At 51.3% G+C, this 21540-nt stretch overlaps 1 protein-coding gene across 3 annotated transcripts in view; it reads left to right on the forward strand.

The window, feature by feature from the left end:
- Nucleotides 1–21540, forward strand: part of LOC118225093 (ras-responsive element-binding protein 1-like) — a 68354-nt gene that overhangs the window by 31429 nt on the left and 15385 nt on the right. For all 3 annotated transcript variants that reach the window (XM_035413125.1, XM_035413128.1, XM_035413127.1), the window contains exons 3-6: nt 11407–11526; nt 11806–12005; nt 15358–15447; nt 16092–16255. In XM_035413125.1, the coding sequence (XP_035269016.1) occupies nt 11409–11526; nt 11806–12005; nt 15358–15447; nt 16092–16255 (572 nt within the window). In that variant the 5' untranslated portion in view covers nt 11407–11408. The remainder of the gene's footprint in view (nt 1–11406; nt 11527–11805; nt 12006–15357; nt 15448–16091; nt 16256–21540) is intronic.

A 21540-nucleotide genomic window follows, 5' to 3' on the forward strand; every position in this document is an offset into this window, starting at 1 on the left:
CGAGTGAATGAAAGAGAGGGGTGAGGGAGGGGTGCAGGGTGCGGGGTGCCTCTATCCTGGCTCTGCTCCAGGGCCTCCCCCCCCACCCCCCCACCCTGATGAGCAGGGGAACACTCTGCTTCCATGAACTTTACCCAGCGTGGCAGAGAGAGAGAGAGACAGGGCCACAGCAGCAGTACTGTTTGTACAACAGTGTGTGTGTGTGTGTGTGTGTGCGCATGAGTGTGCGTGTGTGTGTGTGTGTGTGTGAGCATGAGTGTGCATGAGTGTGCATGCCTGCATACCAGCCTCTGTACGGTACATTCTGACGTGTATATGTAGCATGTCAGAGTGTGTGAGTGTGTTTGTGTTTGCCTGCGTGCTGGTATGCACGTGTGCGCCTGCCTGTGCATGCGTCGCGCTGCGAGCAGCTCCGTGTGTCTGCGCGTGCGGGCCCGTGCGCAGGCGCGTCCGTATCCGCGCGTGCAGCTAGCCAAGTCTGGCTGCGAGGGACAGAATGAACAGAATGAACAGAATGAGAACTGGTTGTGGCGCTCGCTCTCGTCACTCTTAATCATCCCAGTCAGCCAAGGCCATCAGCGAAACACCCTGCCTCTCGCTCACGGACGCGGCCGAGCGTCACGGTCAGGCGCGCAGAAGGCTCAGGCCTCCTCTGTGATTTTTCGGAGTTCCTGTTTCCTGTTGTGACAGAACCCGGCGTCGTCCTTCGCCGCTCCGTCTGAGCGGCGGCGGCGTCCGCGGTAACGGGCGGCGCGGAGTTTGACCTTTGACCTTCTCCGCGCGTCGTTCGGACCGGGTCTGAGCCAGGTTATCTCGCGATGATCCGGCCTGCGGCGGAAACGGGTCACGGGGTCACGGGTGCGAGCGGCTCGGACGCGCGGCGCAGCCCCCGCCCGCGAAGAGCGACGTTCTCGCCGCGGCGCTCGTCCGTCGGAATACCGTCAAACGTTGATGAACCTGCCAAAAGTTAAAAAAAAAAAAAAAAAATATTCATAATTCTTGCATTACTAAAATAAACATGTGCTGCTGTTTTCACTGTACACCAGTGCCTGTGCACACAGCTGTTTTCTGATCTGAAATTCGGTTTATCTACAGTAGTCATGATTTGGACATTCTGGCAGAACTCGGAAAGCGAGAGGAGATTGAATGTGGAAAAATTGCATCTTTTTTCCGTTAATTTTCCATTTATCTTTCCATTAATACACCACTGCTGTCTGAACCTCAAATTATCACTAGGGCCAAAATGAAACTTTCTGCGTATTCATAACACTGATGCCAAGGAGTTCATTTTGAGCTGATGTTGACAGCGTCTTCATGTGTACTTCTACCAGCAAGTGAAACTCCTCCATGTTTTCAGATGCTTACCTTAATTATGTGACTTTATCTAAATGGTATTTTGAAGGCACAACACCTACGATTGGAGGTTTTTCAGTTTCTAATGACTTTAAAATGGCTGATGTGCAGCACTGCAAGGCTTGGAAACCATTAACAGATAATATAATATGATAGATTTGTGATGCATTAAGCCAGACACTAGAAAGATGCTCTGACATGAAAATAAAATTACACAGATACTTGTGTACGTAAATAAGTACACACACTCAATCATTACTACAAAGAATTTGGAATCATTGCAATGATAATAAGATTTTTAGGAAGTTGGCATGGTCTTTACCTCGAGCTGTGACTTTCATTTTCATTTTCAATGAATCGATATTTTCTTTTGTCATGTTATGATCTGAGTAATACTAACATGTAGTAGTAAACATTTTGAACTAAAAGACGTAAATGCATGCTTTATTCTGACTTCATGGCTGCAGTGCACATAGCATTTAGACCCGAACGCGTGGGCTGGGGGTTTGCTTGGCACCTGCCCCTGGCCTTCAGCGTGGGTGTTTTGTACACTACTTGTGAAGGTGGTTGAGGAAATGTCTTTTGAAATCTGATGTTGATGCTTAAATATATCTTGATTTGCATCGCGACTCGGAAACAGTCCTCTGTAGCTACTGGCGTAAAGACAGCCAGAATTAAAAGCATGTTTCAACAAGCCCTCTGTGGACTGTTTCATATAGTACTGTGTTGAGTGTACTTTGCTTCAAGAAAGTAAAAGGAAAGTGCACACACACACACACACACACACACACTGATATTTTCACATTTCGTTAATCTGGAGTACCAGAGTCCCCTAGTGACTGCTGCTCCTGTATAATAAAATGCAAAAATGCAAACAAAAAACGTGACTTGTTTTGAGTACCGGCTTTCTTTTACTTCATGAAGTTGCATAAGAAGATTGCATTCACTAGAGTATGCCAAATGTTTTCTCATGCGAATTTTTTATGCGTCACTTTTTTTGCTGGACATTTAAATCCGGCGGTAACTGGAACGTGCATCACTCATCTCTTCTGCTGTGCGCTCGTGTTGCACAACTAATTATCCGATCTCCATTCACTCTTTAAGAAATGTGGGTCAGTTTGGTTTTTAAACGCGACTTTGCTCCATCGCCCCGTTGGTGCACTGTATGTCTGAGGTTCTTTAGTGTCAGGGGAGCCAGAGTGGAAAGTGCAATAAATAGCTCCCATATGGCCACCGGATCCCGCCCCCCCACCCCCACCCCCACCCTCTCCCCCCGGCCGCTGCCTCGCCCCTGCTTCACTGGCAGGCTGAGGAGCTCTTCTCACGAGCGCGTGCCCCCCCCTCCCGCCCCCGCGAGCTCCCTGATGTTCCGAACCTAACCGTCGTATTCCACGAGCGGCCGGGATGCCGCGGCGATGCTCTCGATCGTCCCCGAGTAACTCCGCCCCGCCTCCCAACGGAGCCGGCGAATAGGCTGGCAGGTATAAATAAACGGCGCAGTTAAAACGGGAACGAGGCTGCCAGCCGCCGTTCGCTTCGCGCGCCGCGCTCGGGCTTGGCAGCTTTCCTTCACGCGCCGTGGATCCTTTTCGCCTTTCTGGAAGGGACTCGCGTTTCTAGTTAAGACCCGAAACATCATTAACCAAGGTGCAGCCAGGTTAACTGGATATAAACTGAAGTGTCTCAGATGGGTAGCCTGTGGTGTACTCTACAGGACCTAACATTGTAATAAAGTAACTGGTTCCCCATCTTCAGGTTTCACTCTGTAATCATGATAATGAAGGAAGCACAGTGAAAAGCAGTTTTATTTGACTTGTATTGCAGTCCAAAATGAATGTGAAGTACACACTGCCGTAGCAAAACAGGTTTTTAATAATGAATGGCTAACTTATTTTTAATGCTGTCAGAAAGCAATGTAGCTAAATAAGCATGACTGTGGGTCTAAAGGGGTTGTGCTTAAATAGCCTTAGCAAATAAAAACTGGCAGACTCATACGCCCCCTCTGACAACCTTTTCATTTTTTTAATACAGGTTTACACAGGGTCAACTTGACACTAACAGTCAAAGTGAGATCCTGTAGATGCTTCCATGTTAATATGTGCGTGAATCGGAGCTGGATATTCTTCCTGTGAAAGTGACAAAGACAGCATCACTCCCATCTGCTGGTCCACAGAGATAACTATATGCAGCGCACATGTGGGCGTAAATAAGGCCCAAATATGTTTGTTATCTACAGGGTTTGTGTTTTTGCAGGCATCAGACATTTTGTTCATATTTTGGCTGTGACTGTCCTCTTTGACGTGTTGTCTTAACTTTAGCCCTATTTACATTCTTATCTGATACAGGTGATAAATCACATGTCTATTTAAAAAATGTGCAGTTTCCACACAAGTTTATGGTGCGTTGAATTTCTCATTCTGCGTGTTTAGACTGTTGGTGCATTTCTCGTAGTTGCTGCACTCAAACATTCAATCCGACTTGTCCTGCAGCTAACAGCAGGGTGACTCGCGAATTTTGCACACTTATTATGGGATGTTTTTTGTAAGGGGAATGCCGATGACGGAAGAAGAGGCATGCTGGAATTTCCTTGATGAATTCTTAACCTATTAATCACTACTTCACGTTGATAATTGGTGTACCTGAAGCTGCTGTTGTGTCTTGTGGTGTGTTTGTTTGATGGTTGTTGATTTTAATGCAACCATGACAAAGCCAAAGACAAATCTCCTAAAGTGGATAATAAAGTTTTGTAATCTGATCTCTGGAAACATCTGGTCCATATCTGAGTTATTGTGGTTGGGCGTGTTGGATTTGCCCCGAAATCAGACATTTGTTCAATAAAATGGCAAATGTAAACGCTGCCTTGAAGGACCACACTGGTATTTTGGATGTTAAAGCCCATTTATTGCAAATTTTGTTTAAATGGCGACTTACCCGCCATCACACTGGCTGCATGAGTGCTGCCCATGGCCAGAGGCCACACAGGGTGGCACATAGTCTGAAGTATGACCCAGGGAGGCAGGGTTTCAGCTGAGCAGAGTCGTTTCAATCTTACGTTCAAGATCACCTCCTCTGGCCGGTTTGGAGCTCGCAGGCTGCGTAGCTACACTTGCCGCGTACTCTCCTGGCTAACTGTGCATACTCTCCTGGCTAACTGTGCATATTCTCCTGGCTAACTGCGCATACTCTCCTGGCTAACTGTGTCTACTCTCCTGGCTAACTGCACATACTCTCCTGGCTAACTGTGTCTACTCTTCTGGCTAACTGCGTGTACTCTCCTGGCTAACTGCTCGTACTCTCCTGGTTAACTACACATACTCTCCTGGCTAACTGCGTGTACTCACCTGGCTAACTGCTCGTACTCTCCTGGCTAACTGCACATACTCTCCTGGCTAACTGCTTGAACTCTCCTGGCTAACTGCTCGTACTCTCCTGGCTAACTGCTCGTACTCTCCTGGCTAACTGCTTGAACTCTCCTGGCTAACTGCTCGTACTCTCCTGGCTAACTGCTCGTACTCTCCTGGCTAACTGCACATACTCTCCTGGCTAACTGCTTGAACTCTCCTGGTTAACTGCTCGTACTCTCCTGGCTAACTGCTCGTACTGTCCTGGCTAACTGCGCGTGTGGGCTGTGGTGAAAATAAGCAGTGGCTGGGTGCACGTCCCGGGCCTACAAATGTGGTTGGGCTATTGAGGATAAAAGCAAATTTTTTCTGATTAGAATTTTTTTTAAATCACGTGTACCTACAGCGCTGTGTCTGAGGGTGCCATTTCAGAGCCTTGACTCCGATTTCCACACAGGGTTCTGGGTGTTTCCAGCTTGCTCAAACACTGCAAAGCCCTGCAGAGCAAGCGCTAACGCTGGGCAACTGAAACGCTCTTCCACTCCGATTGAGAGTGTGGGAAAAGAGGAAGCTCTTGGGCTGTATGGGGCCTTTCACTTGTGAAATAAACATGACAGAGTGGGGGATTGTGGGAGTGGGGAGGCCCAGGCTTGCATTAGACGCAGGGCCACATCATCAGCCAGGCCAGACGTGGCTAAGCGAGTCATAGCCGTAGTCTGCGCATGCTGAATAGCCTGAAACCGGACGAAGCCGGTTTAGACGATGCCTGGCAAAACCGGTTGCAAGGATGTCGGTCACCAGCTAACTCTTACGACTGAGGACACAATCCAGTTTGCTCAGAATTCCTGAGAGAAATGCCTCTGCTTAGACCTAAAACCTCATATAACCTCATATTTCAAGTAACCCGGAACAAAATGTAGATTTTTAACGGCGGATGTCCAAATGGTAATTAAATTAGCCGACAGTCCATTTTTGTTCTTTTTTGCCATTCAAAGATTACAAGTGAAAGTTTACATGTTAAAAATTAGTACTTGAGGTTATTTTTCAGTGTTTTATCTGGAAGAGAACAGCATAGTTAAAAGCGTGATGCTGCATATGTTTGCATTTGAGTGTGTACGTTTGAGCCAGGCTGATTTCCATGGATTGATACGTGAAACGGTTCACATTTAGTTTCCCTTGATATTTACAGCGTGTGCTGAACGCCCTTTTTTATTGTCGATTACTTGTGTTGGAAAGTATGTTTTTTTTTTTGTTTTTTTTTTTATTCTGCAATGTTTACTAATGTTCCAAATGTTCCACACTCTGCTTGCTGTCCGCCATGCTGAATCCAGATCGTGTTCGCTGAGGACGTATTTCTCCATAGATGGCCGCGCTGAAAGCGGAAGCGCTAGCGTCCGTTCGCTCGGCCGCCGCTGAAAGATGCTCGAAGGCTCTTTGTCCCCGCCGTCTCCTGCCGTCACTTTTTCGAAGGTACACGAGGAGGAGGGAGGCTGTGGAAACGCAGACGCGCCGCCGCGATTGGGCGGGCGGTCCGGAGCTACCTCGGTCTGCCGGTTGCATGATTGGACTCGATTTGCGATTCCTTGAGGTCTGAGGAGCAGTTTGAGCCGCATTCCTGAAAGCCTCAGAGCGGCACCAGGGCCCGAGTGCCGGGGAGGAGAAGGAAAACAGACTGGAGATGTTTAACACGGGAGGGGCCCGCTCCACAATCCGCTTCAGGCCTTCAGCGCCAGGGAGGGGGCGAGAGGGAGGGAGAGAGGGAGGGAGAGAGGAGGAGGAGTACAGGGGATGTGCAGGGAGCGGGGGAAACGGCGCGAAGAGAGGTAGAGGGAAAGGAGGAGGAGGAGCCGCTGAGAGAGGAAGAGGGAGGGAGCCGAGATAAAGGAGAGGCATTCCCGCGACTGTGGCAGGGCCTGGCGGGGAACACATGTGATTCCTGTTTGATAGTCTGGCAGAGAGAGAGAGAGAGAGAGAGAGACATAGAGGAAAGCGGGGAGAGAGAGAGAGAGAGACAGAGAGAGAGAGACACACAGAGAGAGAGAGAGACATAGAGGAAAGCGGGGAGAGAGAGAGAGAGAGAGAGGGACTGAGAGAGAGAGGGAGAGAGACAGAGAGACTGAGAGGGAGAGACATAGAGGAAAGCGGGGAGAGAGAGAGACAGAGAGAGACAGAGAGAGAGGGAGAGAGAGAGACTGAGAGGGAGGGAGGGAGGGAGGGAGGGAGGGAGAGACAGAGAGAGAGACATAGAGAGACTGAGAGGGAGAGAGAGAGAGACATAGTGGAAAGCAGGGAGAGAGGGAGAGAGAGGAAGAGAGAGAGAGGGGGAAGATGGGGAGCGAGAGAGAGGGTGTGAGAAAAACAGAGGGGGAGAGAGCGAGACAGGGAGAGGGGGAAGAGGGGGAGCGAGAGAGAGGGATAGGGAGAAAACTTTCCATCCTTCTGTCCCAGCCTCTGCTGTTCCTTTTCCTTTCCTGGGTTGTTTTGTAAGGATGTGCGAGATTTTCTAAGCTGTGGAGAGGGCGGGGGGGAGTGGGGGGGTGGGGAGTTGGGGTTGGGTGGTTGAGTGAGAGTGATGGCCGGGAACAGATGCAGCAGAAAACAGCCCCACCCCCCTCCCCTCCCCTCCCCTCTCCCCCCAGTGTGTGTTTAGCGGAGAGACGGAACACCGCTCCTCTTGAGCGGCCCGTGTGAAAACGCTCGCCGCTCGAGGCCCTGCCCTGGCAGAGAACCGGGCGGGCGGCGATATCCGTCCTCTCCCTCCCTCCCTCCCTCCCTCCCTCCCTCCTCCGTTCTGTTTTTAAACGCCTCCGCCGCCGTTCTCTCCCTCGCGCAGCGCCGCCCAGCCTGTGGGAGCAGGGATGCTCGGCTAACGAAAGCCGCCGGCAGCGTGAGGATTAGCGCCGCGCCTCGCGTGGAAAAGTTTGCTCCGCGCCTCCGGTTGCCAGATTGTTGGGAAACCTTCGCATGGGCAGCGCTCCTATTTAAAAGCGGCTAAAATAAAGGGGGATGTTTGTTTTCTATTTTGAGTCCAGAACTGTTTCTCCACTTTGAGTCCAAAAAAAAAAAGCCAAGCAATAAATTTGAGGTGACATTAAAGCTTGGCGAACAAGGCCCCCTCAGTGTGGCGGGGCACCCCGCGTTGGTCGCCAGCTGTTTTTAGGCCCTGTAACCAGAGGAGGCGAACAGAGATGGAGTGTACTCTCGCTCGAAATGGGGTGTGAAATGAACTGCAGCTCCGCTCGTCGTGCTGGTGCTGTGGGGAACGGTGGCAGCCGGGCACAGAGGGACGAGTGCGGAACCAAGGTGTGTCCAGAGCAGAGGGCCAGGGAGAGAGAGAGAGAGAGAGAGAGAGAGAGAGAGAGAGGGAGAGAGAGACACAGATAGACAGAGAGAGAGAGAGGAAGAGAGAGGGAGAGAGAGGGAGAGAGAGAAACAGACAGACAGAGAGAGAGAGAGAGAGAGAGAGGGAGAGAGACCGTCTCTAAGTTAAATTTACCAGGATATACATTTGTTCAATACTTATATGTACAGTATGTCCTCTAAGTTACTAGCTACTGAATACAGGGAATTAAACGTTTTTTTAGCATTCTATTTCTGTGTTAACTTGGACTAATTTTAACACTTTGGCTAATTTTAATCCAGTTGATGTTACTGGCAGTGTAAGTGTATGCTTACTTGTTGACTCTGTGGGGAGAAAGCTTCTCTCAGCTGACCTCAAGTCGGTGCAACACTTTTCTAAAACGTGTAGCCTATTGATTACACGTTTAAGTTCCGGGTACTTTTGGTGGAAACGCGGCTTAAGACAGTTAAAAACTTTAGAAAGAGTGTTCATGCTTCAGTCTTCCAGGCAGCAGTGTAAAAAAAAAAAAAAAGAATTTCAACATATACTGAAATAAATAGTAAAGTAACAAATCTATTCAAAAAAAATTACTATTGTTATTATTATTACTTTATTTTGGTTTTGTAGTGGCCTAACACTCTGTCTCTCTTGTGCTTGTGAGACAGTTTGCAGTTGAGGCGCAGGTAAGCCTGCGCTCTGCCTGTGCTTTTTTCAGAAGGACTCTGCGCCTCTGAGCTGTGCTCGCACTGCGTCCGAGGCCCAGCTCCAGGCCCTCCCTCCGCACCCATCCCCTCCCTCCCCCCGTTCTCCTCTCCTCCCTCCAGCCGCCTCTCTCTCTCTCTCTCTCTCTCTCTCTCTCTCTCCTCCCGCTCCAGCGGTTGTCCTCCCCGATTTCCGCGGCGACGGCCGCAGTAGCCGGGCGCGGGGGCGGGCTCTGTGTCCAGGGAGGCTTTGTCCGTGCCTCCCCCCCCCCCCACCCCTCCTCATCCTCCCTCATCCTCCGGCCCTTAACATCAGTGAACTGCTGCGAGGGAGAGTCAGTTGTTCTCTTTGTGACTTGTGCGCTGCCAGACCCCTCCCCTTACGAATGGCGGGACTGCTCTCTGGGAGAACAGCAGGCCGGTTGTTTCCTGCGGGTTTTCGCGGCCTCCCCGCTCCCGCCTCACTGACGTCCCGGGGACGCCGGCGTGTCCGCCACCTACGAGACGGAGCGGTCCTGCCTTTGCTGTGGCCCCTCCCCCCGCTTTCGTTGTGGCCCCTCCCCCTCCCTTATTACCAGCTTTCATTTTTTCTCCTCGTGAAGAATGTGGAACTTTTTTTTTGGGTGATATCGGTTGGGGGGGGGGGGGGGGTCTTTTTTTGCTCTGCGCGCATCTGTTCTGTTGCAGTGCGGGCAGAGTCTTCAGTAGTGTCACGGCAGCTGCAGTGTGTCTGTTAGAAAGCGGCTTTCTGACTCTGCCTCTGTGTGGGGGGATGAGAAGCACACACACACACACGCACACGCACACACACAGGTCTGTGTAACTCAAGGAGGAAGTGGACTGGGCCGGAGAGGAGCTTCCTGTGGGCTGCGAACGGGAAGCTGCAATTAGGCAGGGGAGGAGGCGGAGGGAGAGGTCTCTCACTGCATCTCTCTCTGCCTGGCCGACGTGGCCAGCGAGGCTGATCCTAGATCAGCACGTGTGCAGAGGCCCTGCAGTGCCGCTAGGCTGATTCGGCCAGCGCGACTGATCTGGGAACATCTCGGGCTGCTCCGTGGACTTTTGGCAGCTTCGGGTGGGTGTGGGAACGGGGCTGTGTCTTCAGGCCAGCAGAACTCCCCTCTCTGCTCAACACAACCCCCCCCCCACCCCCCTCCTCTCCCCCCGCAGCCGGCCCAGCTGGTTTTATTTACATTAAATCTCATGTGCAGGAAAGCTGGTGTTTCAGCTGCATGTGCTGTGAAAGCAGAGTTATGAATATGATGCAGTAATATCAGTCTGCTTAGGGGGACACCCCCCTGCTTTAACCCTGCCCCCCCCCACACACACTGCCGCACCCTGGCTGTGTCCCAGCCCATCCCATCAGACGAGGCCCATTCTTGGCACAGATTATCTCCCAAATCCGCACAGAGACCAGGCTGGTCTTCCTGATTCAAGAGCCGGGGTGGGGGAGGGGTGAGGGGGGTTCCCTGGGACTCGCTGGGAATTAGGTAAGAGGAGCGGCGCCCGACTTGGGTCCCACGTCTGATTTCAGGGCGGGTAATCTCCCAGAGGCCCTTCTGTCGGCGCAGCGCGGGGGGGGGGGGGGTTCAAACACTTATCAGAGCCGCGACGCCTTTAGCCTATCGGTTTAGCGAAAAGCAGACGTGCGATATTCCACCGCACAGAGCTGAAGGGCTGCCTTTGAGGAGAGCCGGCTTGGCGGCCCGGTCGCACAGAGGGGTCTCGAAGGGGCGAGGTAGTGTGGCGTGATATCCCAGTGATGTTAGCGGGGGGCTGTTTGTCCCGGCGGGATTGTTCCAAGGGTACACCGCCCCGGGTCACGCGCTGACGGACGTGGCGGTACAGAGCCAGGTGCTCGCCCCATAAAACACCCCGGCGGAGCGGGGCTCCTGACAGCGGGCGACGTGCCAGCGCCCCCCCCCGCGGCGGGCGGAGGAGAGGGTTAGCCCTCTACTGCTCTGTAGGATTCAGTCTCCTCGGCGACTGTCCCACCCCCCCACCCCCACCTGGCGCTCTTCTGCCCCCTGTCTTACTTACAGGAAGCATGCACACGCCACTGTCCACATTGGCTTCTGTCAGGGAGGGTTATCTGGTCAACCCTTTAAGGTGTGAGATCACAAATATACAGTTAGAATGTTCTTAACATTCTAATGCTGATGTCACAATCACTACTGGTAATTGAAAGCAATGGAGTTCTAGAACTCTGACTTGGAACATTCCATAAAACATACTCTTCAAAGGGTTAATATGTGATTATAATGCGAGGCTGAGATTGCAAGGGCCTGTCTTTAAGGGCTCGAAGCCTACAGCTTGAAACGTGTGTCATCCTGTATCTAACATGTCTCTGTGTGACCTGTTTATCTCTGTCACCTGTTTATCTCTCCTATGTGACCTGTGTCTGTGAGTGGAAATAAGAGATTAAAAAAAATACCGATTGTGTGTGGTGCAAAGTAATATGTTATTTTATGGACAAGGCTGTAAAGAGACTTTATTAGTCTGTAAATGGGGCTCCATTAGGCTGCAGGGTCAGAGCCGCTACACGTCACCCGCGGCTCTGTCAGCCATCGGTCTGCGTGCAGCCGGTCTTTGCCGTCGCCGAGGGACGGCGCTCTGGGGGGGGGGGGGGAGGCAGAATCGATCCGCTCACCCCGCTCTTCTCGCCCATCAGAAATGGAAAGCGCCACAGACGAGCGGCCGGTGGAAGGGGTCAGCGCAGCGCTGGGCACGGAGCCGGCCGAGGAGACGGACGACCTCGCCGCCGCCGCGCGGGAGCCAGACCAGCACACAGGTGAGGGGACGCGCGGAAGGAGCGCGCGGGGGAACGTCTGTGAAGTAGCGCCTTAGCCTACACGGCTCATTACCATTTAGATGAACTGAACAAAGATGGGTCCGACGCTCTTTATGTATCTTACCGTTTTAGCTATAGCAGGATGCCACGTGTTGAACGCTTGTAGCGATATGCACATGTAGCTGTGCTGCAGCGCATGCCAGCAGGACGTAGCACGGCCTGTCCTGCGCCGCTCGTCGCGTGCGCTCGAGGTCGCGATTACAGCGAGGGTGTCAACAGGAAAGAACGGCGAAGCGGACGAGGACGCCGGGGGCCCGGAGGACGCGACGCAGGGGGCGGACCTGTCCTCCATCAACGCCATGATGTCCGCCGTCATGAACGTGGGCCAGCTCAACGGGGGCGCGGACTCCGCCTCCACCACGCCCACGAAGACGCCCACCAAGTCGCCCTCGGCGAATCGCACGGGGAGGAGGAACCAGGTACGGACCACTCGCTGCATTCCTATGCAAATCCTGTCCCGCAGCATTCAAATGCCCATTCATTACATTCAGTTCCTGTTAATGGCATCAATACACAACACAGACTGCTCTTTTCATAGCATAATTCAGCCTTTTAGGCAGCGTAGCATAATGGGTGGGGAACTGGGCTTGTAGCCTAAAGGTTTGATTCCTAGGTTGGACACTACTGCTTAATTCAGTATATATCCTGCTGTATAAATAGATTTCTTTTTTTTTTTAACTTCTGTAAATCGCTCTAGATAACGGCATTTCTGACAAACACGGTTCTGGATTTGTGGGGTCCTGTGGTTTTTGTCCGAATTGCACAATTGAGCTGTAATTAGTCTCGCTGATTACATGTTCCAGGCATTGAGTAATTTGTCTTCTGGTTCCTCTGAACATCTGTAGCGACGGAAGATTCTGGAAACAGAGTCAGCTTGGTCTGCTGTAGGGCAGTAGGCAATCATGTTAATGAAAGCAGACAAGTGCATCATGGGAGAAAAAACAGAGGAAGCTGTGCACAGTGATGTAATACGTGGGCTGGATCCAGGGCTCCGTGATGCCATATAGGGTGTGGCTCAGAGTGCCGGGTGTGGTTAAGGGAGTACGACGGAGAGGATCATGGGACGCTGGCTCACGCGGGAAAAGGGAGGGGCGGGGCAAGTTCAGGATTCGGGCGTCCAGCTCTCGAACAACTGAGGACAAACGGTCCCCTTTCCCTCTTGGTTCCCCCTTCATTTCCACGGAATCACCCCCCCCCCCGCCCCCCCACTGCTCTCGTTTGGAGCGTTTCGAGGCGCGGCCTCGCACGTACTCGCTAACCCCCGGCTCGTCGGCCCCGCCCTGGCGAGGCCTCTCGGCTCGCGGAGGGGAAGGGGTCCTCCCGCTACGAGCGGACCCCGGAGGACTGGAGCCGCGCGCGGGAGCCAGCGGGCTGGCGTCCCGCTCTCACACAGATGGAGAAGCCATCACCGGCGGTTCCGCTTCGTTAGCCAATCCGCTGCGTGCTCCCCCACCTCGTCTCTTTAATAGAGCTATTACCGCCGTCCCCTCACACCCCTCCCCACACGTTTTTTTTCTACCCCTGTTACTCAATCCATATTTTCGAGTACACTTCATTCATATTGTTATGAGTCGTAACATTTTTTCCTTCAGGCAAATGGGATCTGGAAATAGGGGCTGCATGTGTGGGTTGCACCCTGACGGATGTTGCAGTCACGTCTGGGACACCAGCGACTGGGGAAAGTGTGTTGGATTGTGTTATCGTGCCGTTTCCGTACGCAGAAGTTGCAGTGCACTGGATTGGCAGGCGGGGATGTTGAGCTTTATCCGTAACTTATGGACCCTGTTGCCGGCCAATTTAGCCGGCCTATAGGGAGTGCTGCGGTTTCAAAATTCTCCACCAGAGGAAATATGTGGTGATTTTCATCTGGCAGATATCAGAGGTTTACAGCTGAAGAGAAACGTAGGGGGCGGGGGGGGGGGGGGTTGGACCATGCCTAGTTCCTCGTACTGGCTATGATGAGTAATGGTCTTTATCAGTTTGTTGGTCACTGCTATTAGATGTCATCAGTACACTGACTATAGACTGTGTGTTATTGAGTGGTGTTGTCACTTGACTCAAACCGTACGAATGTGCTGACCTGGAGTGCACCGTTTAAGGTTATGTCTGAAGGGTGAAATTTAATTGCCGAATGCCCTGTTGGCCCAGAACCAAAGTAAACAGTACTCAGATAAAAATTAAGCTTCCAAGAGCTGAAAGGAGGCACCTCCTAGTCATTGTGCTGCGTAGTGTGTGTGTGTGTGTGTGTGTGTGTGTGTGTGTGGTGCAATACATGCCCCGTGTGTGTTAATGAATGCAGTGAACGTGTCAGAACGATGCTGCGTAAGGGAGCACTTAAGTGAAGGAGTTAGCTGGAGCGTGCGAGTGTAAGTCTAGGAGTGTGGGAGTGCGCGAGTGTGTGAGGGTGCGAGAGGGCGAGTCGGCGAGTGAAAGACCGCACCGCCGTGGCGCGGTGCGGATCAGTTAATGATCAGCCACCGCGTCAACAGCAACGTGAGGAGCGGAATGAGCCGTTGAGTAACACTGATCTGCTCCAAGGTGGAACAGTAACCACTTCACTTCAGGGGCACCCACAACACAATCCCACAATGCACTGCAGGCAGAGGGAGAGTGAGGACAGCGAGCCAGCAGAGCAAGTCTCGCCAAGTTCGGCCCAGCACATTCAGGCAATGAAGCAGCCCTTTTAGCCCAAATAACAATTAGACTGGAAGAGCAATTAGATTAGGGGATGAGAGGGAATCTTATTATTCTTTTGGTCTGCAGACTTTCAGATCGCGGTCGTTGCTCTGACAAAGCGCTTTGACCGAAAGCGCTCCATCTGCGGTCTGTCCTCGCGACCCCACGGACCGCAAACACGACGCCCTGACCACATCTCCACACCTCCTTTCCTGTGCTCCTCTTCTCTGTACACAGGGTCCCCCCCCCCCCCCCCCACCCCCACCAAACCACAGACGTATAGCATGTGTTGGACGATAATTTACTTGGCATCGTTCACAAATGTAGCCGCTCTCTGTGTTCCTCTTCTCTGTACACAGGGTCCCCCCCCCCCCACCAAACCACAGACGTATAGCATGTGTTGGAAGATAATTTACTTAGCATCGTTCACAAATGTAGCCGCTCTCTGTGTTCCTCTTCTCTGGTCTCCTTTATTGCTATCATTGCCTGAAGACTGAAGGGCAGCTTCATTAGCATTTTCAAGATCAATGAATGGCCTTCTCTTTCACAATAAACCCCCTCCCTCGTGTCAAATAACAGCGTAGACAGTGGGCAAAGTTAGTTGATTGAATTCAGCTTGTGCGCTTGAAAGACAAGCTCTGTGACAGTGCTTTAATGAAGCCTCTTTAAATCTTATCAGGACAAAACCAGGTCAGGAGGTTTTCAGATAAACTTGCATTGTTTCATTGAAAAGTGCATTAGCCTTCACAGTCTGGCACAATCTGCAACATCTGAAACATCAAAGTGTTCATACATGATATTCTGCTTTGTTAGTAGGTGATGGAGTTCAGCTAATCGTGAAGCCAGTCTCAGTTAGGGGCCTCTCTGAATGAAGCTGGGTATGTTAATGTGGAATAAATGAGTAATGGCTTCTTGTCAGAATATGATTCAAACCTGTTGGCTTCTGTAATAAGACGCAGGAAACCTTAACGCCCGTTTTGTGTTATCACTGATATGTTTCTGGCTTTGAAAAATAAGACACTTGGGTCCTGCACAATGGAGATTTATGTTCGTCTTTGAAATGCATATTCGGTGTTCCTTTTGTGTCTGTAACAGGAAGCCAAAGAGGAGAATTCTGACTTCATTTGCCCCCTCTGTCAAAAGAACTGCCTGACCCAGCACCAGCTCACTATGCATATCCGACAGGTACGTACTCCGCGCACGCCCACACCTAAAGTCTGCCCTACCTATTCTGCGTCTGACCGCGGTGTTCAGTATTGTGGAGGGAATTTGAGAGCGGTGAATTTTTCATTCATTCATCCTCCTTGTGTAAGACATGAGAAAATAACATTTCCTTAGAACAGTAGCTCAGTGTTAAGGCTGAAGTGCATTAGATTGAAGTGAGAGCAAACACACAAACCATAACCATAACAACAAGGAAAAAGTTTCTAACAGTTCCTTGCTGTCCCCAAAAAACACCGGGAAAAACTTCTCTGACTCATTAACAACACCAGGAAACTGAGCTGGCAACTCCCAGCAATGCAGGGAGTCCGCTCCGACATCTGCCTAGCAACACCGAGAATGGACGCCTAACTATGAGGGAGTTCTGGGCAACTCCAGCCATTCACGCGGCTATGCGGCTGAGCTGCTGGATCGGCGACAGGCTCGACTTTGCTTCTTCTAAAGAAACCGTAAATCAGAGTTCACGATTCATGACTTCGCTCAGAGCTTCTTCTCGGCGTGTCGCATCGTCATCGCGTGAACTGTTAAAAGCGCAGAGAAGCACGCGCTGTCGTTCCTGGGGGCAAACTGTGTCTGAGCGGCTCTCTCCCTCCCCCTGCTCTGCTCAGCACAACTCGGACAACGGGGCGACGGACCACTCCTGCAGCATCTGCGGGAAGGCCCTGAGCTCGGCCAGCTCCCTGGACCGCCACATGCTGGTGCACAGCGGGGAGAGGCCCTACAAGTGCTCCGTGTGCGGCCAGACCTTCACCACCAACGGCAACATGCACAGGTCAGAGCGCCCGCCCCCCCAGCCCCCCCCCCCATTCCCAAAACACTCAACCCACTGCATTCTGCCATTTTAAATGTACATCGTCCCTCCGGCCCCATTCAGCGATGAGTGTAGTTCTGTGACTCAGTCATACAGTTGGGTTTTTTCCCCCCCACTTATTTGAGCAGCTGGTACAAAGCGCCTTGATTGAAGTGTAGGCTAACAGCGGAGCCCACCCCGAAATACAAACACACATCCCGTAAGTCCAGAGTCCAGTACACAAACCGCTGTGACAAAACCAGGTCAATCTGATTCTGTCCTGTTTGCGATGTGGGTATGCTGGAATGTAAATAACCTGTGATGAATAATCTTTCTCAAAACTGATTTTATTTCTCTTGAATTAACACATCAGTGAGATGTAAGGCCAGACCTCTTATCGCTTATAGAACTGATAAGGGCATTAGAATTTTTCGAGAGGACTTCTTTTATTTTTTCCAATTGGTAACATTATTTGACACATCAGGCCTGCACTGAGCATTAGGGAATGCTATTACATTTGCTTGTAAAGAGATCTGTCATATCCAGTAGTTTAAAGTGATTCACCATACCCAAGTAATATCCACCAAAACCAATCAAAACGTTTGCCTTGTACACAAGAACTGGCAAGCTGCTCACTTCATTGGCCGCAGCAGCACGCGTTTACCTTCAGCAGGGGCCGAGGACAGAAATTTGGAGGAGTACCTATTTATAATTGTGAAATTGTGAAAATGATGGCTATAAAACTGTGGGAGGAGAGTCTTGCTACGGGCAACGGAGGGAAAAAAAACAGGCGTTTTTCTTTTTTCACCCCGTAAGATTTGTAGGCCTGCTAGCCGGGAGCAGGCAGACAGGGGAATGCTCGGCGGAGATAAATGAAGGGGTGTGGGGGTCGGGGGGGGGGGGGTGTAGCCGGTGTTTGGTGAAAGCAGAGGTGGGGCGGGGGGTGGCCTGTAATGGATACGGCAGTTGTTGTGCGAGAGAGAAAAGCGCAGGAAGTCAGAAGACGACTTTCAACTCTTCCCTCAGTAACGGTATCTGCTGCCGGCAGGCTTTCGCTGATGGCGATGGAGATAAAGACCCATTTCCTGCCGGGGCTTCTGGGCCCACCTTACGGCCCAGAAGCCTCAGCCGGGGCCCAGGCCGGAGGAGAGGGCCCGGAGGCGGGGAGTGTGAAGGGGCGGGGGGGGAGCGGGAGGGGGTGGAGAGTCGAGGATGATTGGCAGCACGAGGCCCTTGTTGTGATGCTTGGAATTCGTTTTGCCTCTCAGTCTTGGGTCGGTGTCAGCCTGGGGTGTGGGGTGTGTGCGGTTGGTGTGGAAACAGACGTGTCTCTGTCGTACTCGCGCATGAGCGATGATTCCAGTATCTGCTCCCGCGTCTGTTTTCTACCGCGTCTGTTTTTGAAGTGTTTGAAAGCATCTGTTTCACTTGGTTGGTTTTTTCTTCTTCCTGCTATGTGTGTGTGTGTGAGAGAGAGGGAGAGGGAGCAGGGGAGAGAGAGTGAGAGAGTGAGAGAGAGAGAGAGAGGGAGAGGGAGCAGGGGAGAGAGAGTGTGAGAGAGAGAGAGAGAGAGAGAGAGAGGCCTTTATATAGGGACTTCCTGTGCAGTTGCTTGCTGGCATTCCTGATGGTAGAGGGAAGAAGAGGTGTGTGTGTGTTTGTGTGTGTGTGTGTGCATGCGAGTGTGACTGTGTTGTTGGGGTTGTTATGTTGACCACATATTTTGGCTATCAGTTGATATTGTGAAAGATCTGTTGATATTGTGGGAAGAGTCTTTGCTTTCATAATCACTCATTGTGTTCTCATAAAGTAGCATAGTTACCTAGGAGTTATCAAAATTGTGCAGCATCAACCCCATACTTTTTCTGTTGAAATTGGGCTTTCTCCAAGTCATTGTGCATTATCTCCAGTTTTCATTTGGAAGGACACCCTATTTGGATGTATTGTACTGGTGCTTGAAAGGGTACAGTGTTGCATTCGAAGAGTGTGATTAGTAAAATATGAATTTGTTTAGTCTGTTCGATGGAGGTACGCTGGATTTTGATTTGATCATTTCATTTAATTGAACTCCACGGTGACCCTTCACTGTCACCTGGATTCAGCAAAATGAATGATACCCTTGATGCGACCCTTTATCCAGAATGAGCCTGGATATGAAAGTACAGCGCCCCCCTTCTCCAGTTAAAGGCATTGCATTCGAATTTCAGAAAAGCGGGATTGGTCTAGCCTGTTTGTGCATCAGCAGTTGTCATTATCCAAAAGGCATCATAGATAGAGATGTTTACTGAGGACAAATAACAGCTTCCATCTTATCTTGACTGGTTATTGCGCAGGGGGACTCTAAGCCATGGATATATATATATATACCTGTTTCAGTAAAGACAGTCATTTCTTAAGAGAAACGACCAAATATTCCACAATGTAAATTCAGCTGTCTAATAAATTCACAAATGAGGTGATTTGCTCTCGTTTTATGATCCATTTTAAGAAGTTTCCGTACTCGTTAGGCTTTTTGATCCTCGTCTCGCACTGTAGCCCAGCGTAGCTGCGTCACAGCTATCCTAACGTCTGAACAGCTCTGACAGCGGCCCCCGCCGACCCGGGATAATCACACGTTCGCATCAGCACACAACAGGAGTCCAGCCAGGGCAGCGGTACGCGGGTCGCGACCTGTGGTCCAGCAGGCAGAGAGGCCCGGTTTTAACACCGCTAATCTGGACAGCATGCTGTTCCACGGACATGAGCTCATCACCTTGTGTATCTGAGGGTGGGGGAGGGGTGGGCGATATTTGCCCTACCAGGTCGAACCGTTTTGTCCTCGGTTCCATGCTATAATGGGATCAGATTCACTCTGGTTAATAAGTATTGTTTTCCGTCCAATCTGAACAATGCTTTCCTTCCATTGTTGTTGTCGCTTAACATGGGCCATCTTGTCGTAAGTGCACTGGAACTGTGTAAGGATTCGAAAATACGACAGTGTGAAGAGATTGGGGAAATAAGAACTTTGCATCCCACGGCATTTCAGGGCGCTGCGCTAACATTTTGTCCAAGGAGCATGTGCTCCTAAATTCTATAATTCAGGGAAAAAAAATACATCCCAATTTTATTATCTGAAGCTCTGTTGGTCACAGTATCTAACTGGAGGATGAATAGATGAATGAAAATGACTGCAATATTTGTCATCAAATTTTATTTTCAGGGATTGGGGGTGTGGCCACGATCTCTGACTTTAGCCTTTTAGCTAAGTACTACTAGCTAGCTTTCTAATGTCAATGTCAATCTAGCCGGTTTTGTGCCCCTTCTCACAAAGCGGGCAAAAGTACAGTAGTTCTGGGTGAGGTAAGAAAGTAGTACACTTGAGCAGATCCAGAAGAAGCCTGACAAGCTAGCATGTGATAAATGGGTAATAGCGATTAAGTAAAATATAATGCGCATATCAGATTAGCTCTGGAATTAATTGCGCATCACTGCTGCAAGTTTACTTTTAGCAGCAGTGTGCAAGTTAACAATGAAAGTTTTCTAGCCTGTAAGTTTCCTTTAAAGTGTGCATGATGTCAGCTGTCCTCCAGTCTGTCCATTTTATCTTGTAAACGCCACGTGACAATAGAAAAAAAATGACTTCACGCCTGGGAAATTTAACAATGAAAGTATTTGTTGAGGGAAAAGTGATGGAGAGGACAGGGGGAATTGCCCCCGGGCCGTTCGCTGTCTGTCGGCTTAACCGGTTGCAGTGCGCTGGTGCCTCTCGCAGGTCATGTTTGGGGCTCAGGTATGGTGGCTGAGGGAGAACAGGCTGCGGCCTGTCGGGTCCACATTTCTGCACGGGCGTCCAGCTCTCTGCCTGCTATTAATAACCACCTGCTGCAGAGTGAAAACCGAGACCTGCAGAACTGGGCTGTCTGACATTACCTCTCACATTAACTGTGAGACACACACACACACACACAGACATGCACGCACGCACGCACACACACACACACACAGGGATGCACACATACATTCGTACGGTCACGAGGCACATAGCGGCTCTCTCTCGTACACACACACACACACACACACACACACGCAGCCTCTCCAGCTGGCCTTTTCCCAGCTCAGCGTGTCTTTATCTCTGGAGGTGAAGGGGCGTGTGACGCTCCCTGCTGTGTCTCACTGGGGTTTTGTTCCCCATCCCACTTGTTGTAATGTGTCACCTTTACTAAGGTGACAGATTCAACCTTGAGCTAAGGGTGGAGACAGACAGAGAGGTAGACTGAGATTGATGTAAATCAGTTTTTTTTTTAACTGCCCTAAAAAATGAGTGTATACTTAGTTTATTCTAAGTTTTAAGTTGTTTATCGTGAGGTGAACTTTTTAAACCACGTTTTGCGCTCTCTGCATATTAGTTTGGCCTAAGCTGAACGTGCCTTCAAGGTCTGCCATCTCTACTGTCAGTGCTCGCTTGTTCCTACATCATCCATCTTATTCTCCGATCTCCATCTCTTCATCTTATTCTCACTTCTCTTCTCCTCCTCCCCGTCCCTCCCATTCATCCTCCCGGGACAGAAGCTTGGCACCCAACCCTAAAATTACTGGAGCGGGGCCTCCCTCTTCCTCCCGCCCCCTTTCCCCCAGCCGTCCCCGCCTCCCTGTCGCTCAGCCCCGCCTCCCCGCCCTGCCACCCCCCCGCCGCCCCCCCCCCCCCCCCCCCAGCTCGCGCTCAGCCCGCGTGACACGACCCAACAGCTGAAGAACATCGGCCAGGGCCAAAACCCGGCCCCCCTCTCCCAGCGGCCGAGGGTGGGAAGAGAAGCCCGCCGTATCCGCTGCCTTCTTAAAGTGCGCATTTTTTTCACCTCGCCGCACCGCCACGGTTTCGACGGGGGGCCCCCGCGGCCCCTCAGAACCGCCCGGCGGAGCTGAGCGCGCTCTCACCCGTCCGCGGTCGGTCGGACGGCCGGCCTTCGGGGTCCAGATGCCTGGACAGATGATCGCGCCCGTCGATTTCCTAGCCGTCGCATCCCGGGCTCCAAATCAGGCCCTTAAACAGGCATGTCAAAACCGCCCCGATAATCACGCCAATTACGGCCAATTACCGCATCCCCTCGGCTCCCGCCCCCCCTCCCCCTCCCCGGCGCTGAGCGCCGCAGGGAGACGCGGGGGATCGCTCTGGTAAATGGGCCCCGTGGGGGGTTTTACCCACAAATGAGCGGGGGCTTCTCGCCCTGACAGCTCTGGGGCCCCGCGCTCCGCGGCTAACGCACTGAGCGGGCTGCTACCAGCCAAGA

The sequence above is a fragment of the Anguilla anguilla genome, chromosome 4, assembly GCF_013347855.1.
Source record: "Anguilla anguilla isolate fAngAng1 chromosome 4, fAngAng1.pri, whole genome shotgun sequence".
Classification (NCBI taxonomy): Eukaryota; Metazoa; Chordata; class Actinopteri; order Anguilliformes; family Anguillidae; genus Anguilla; species Anguilla anguilla.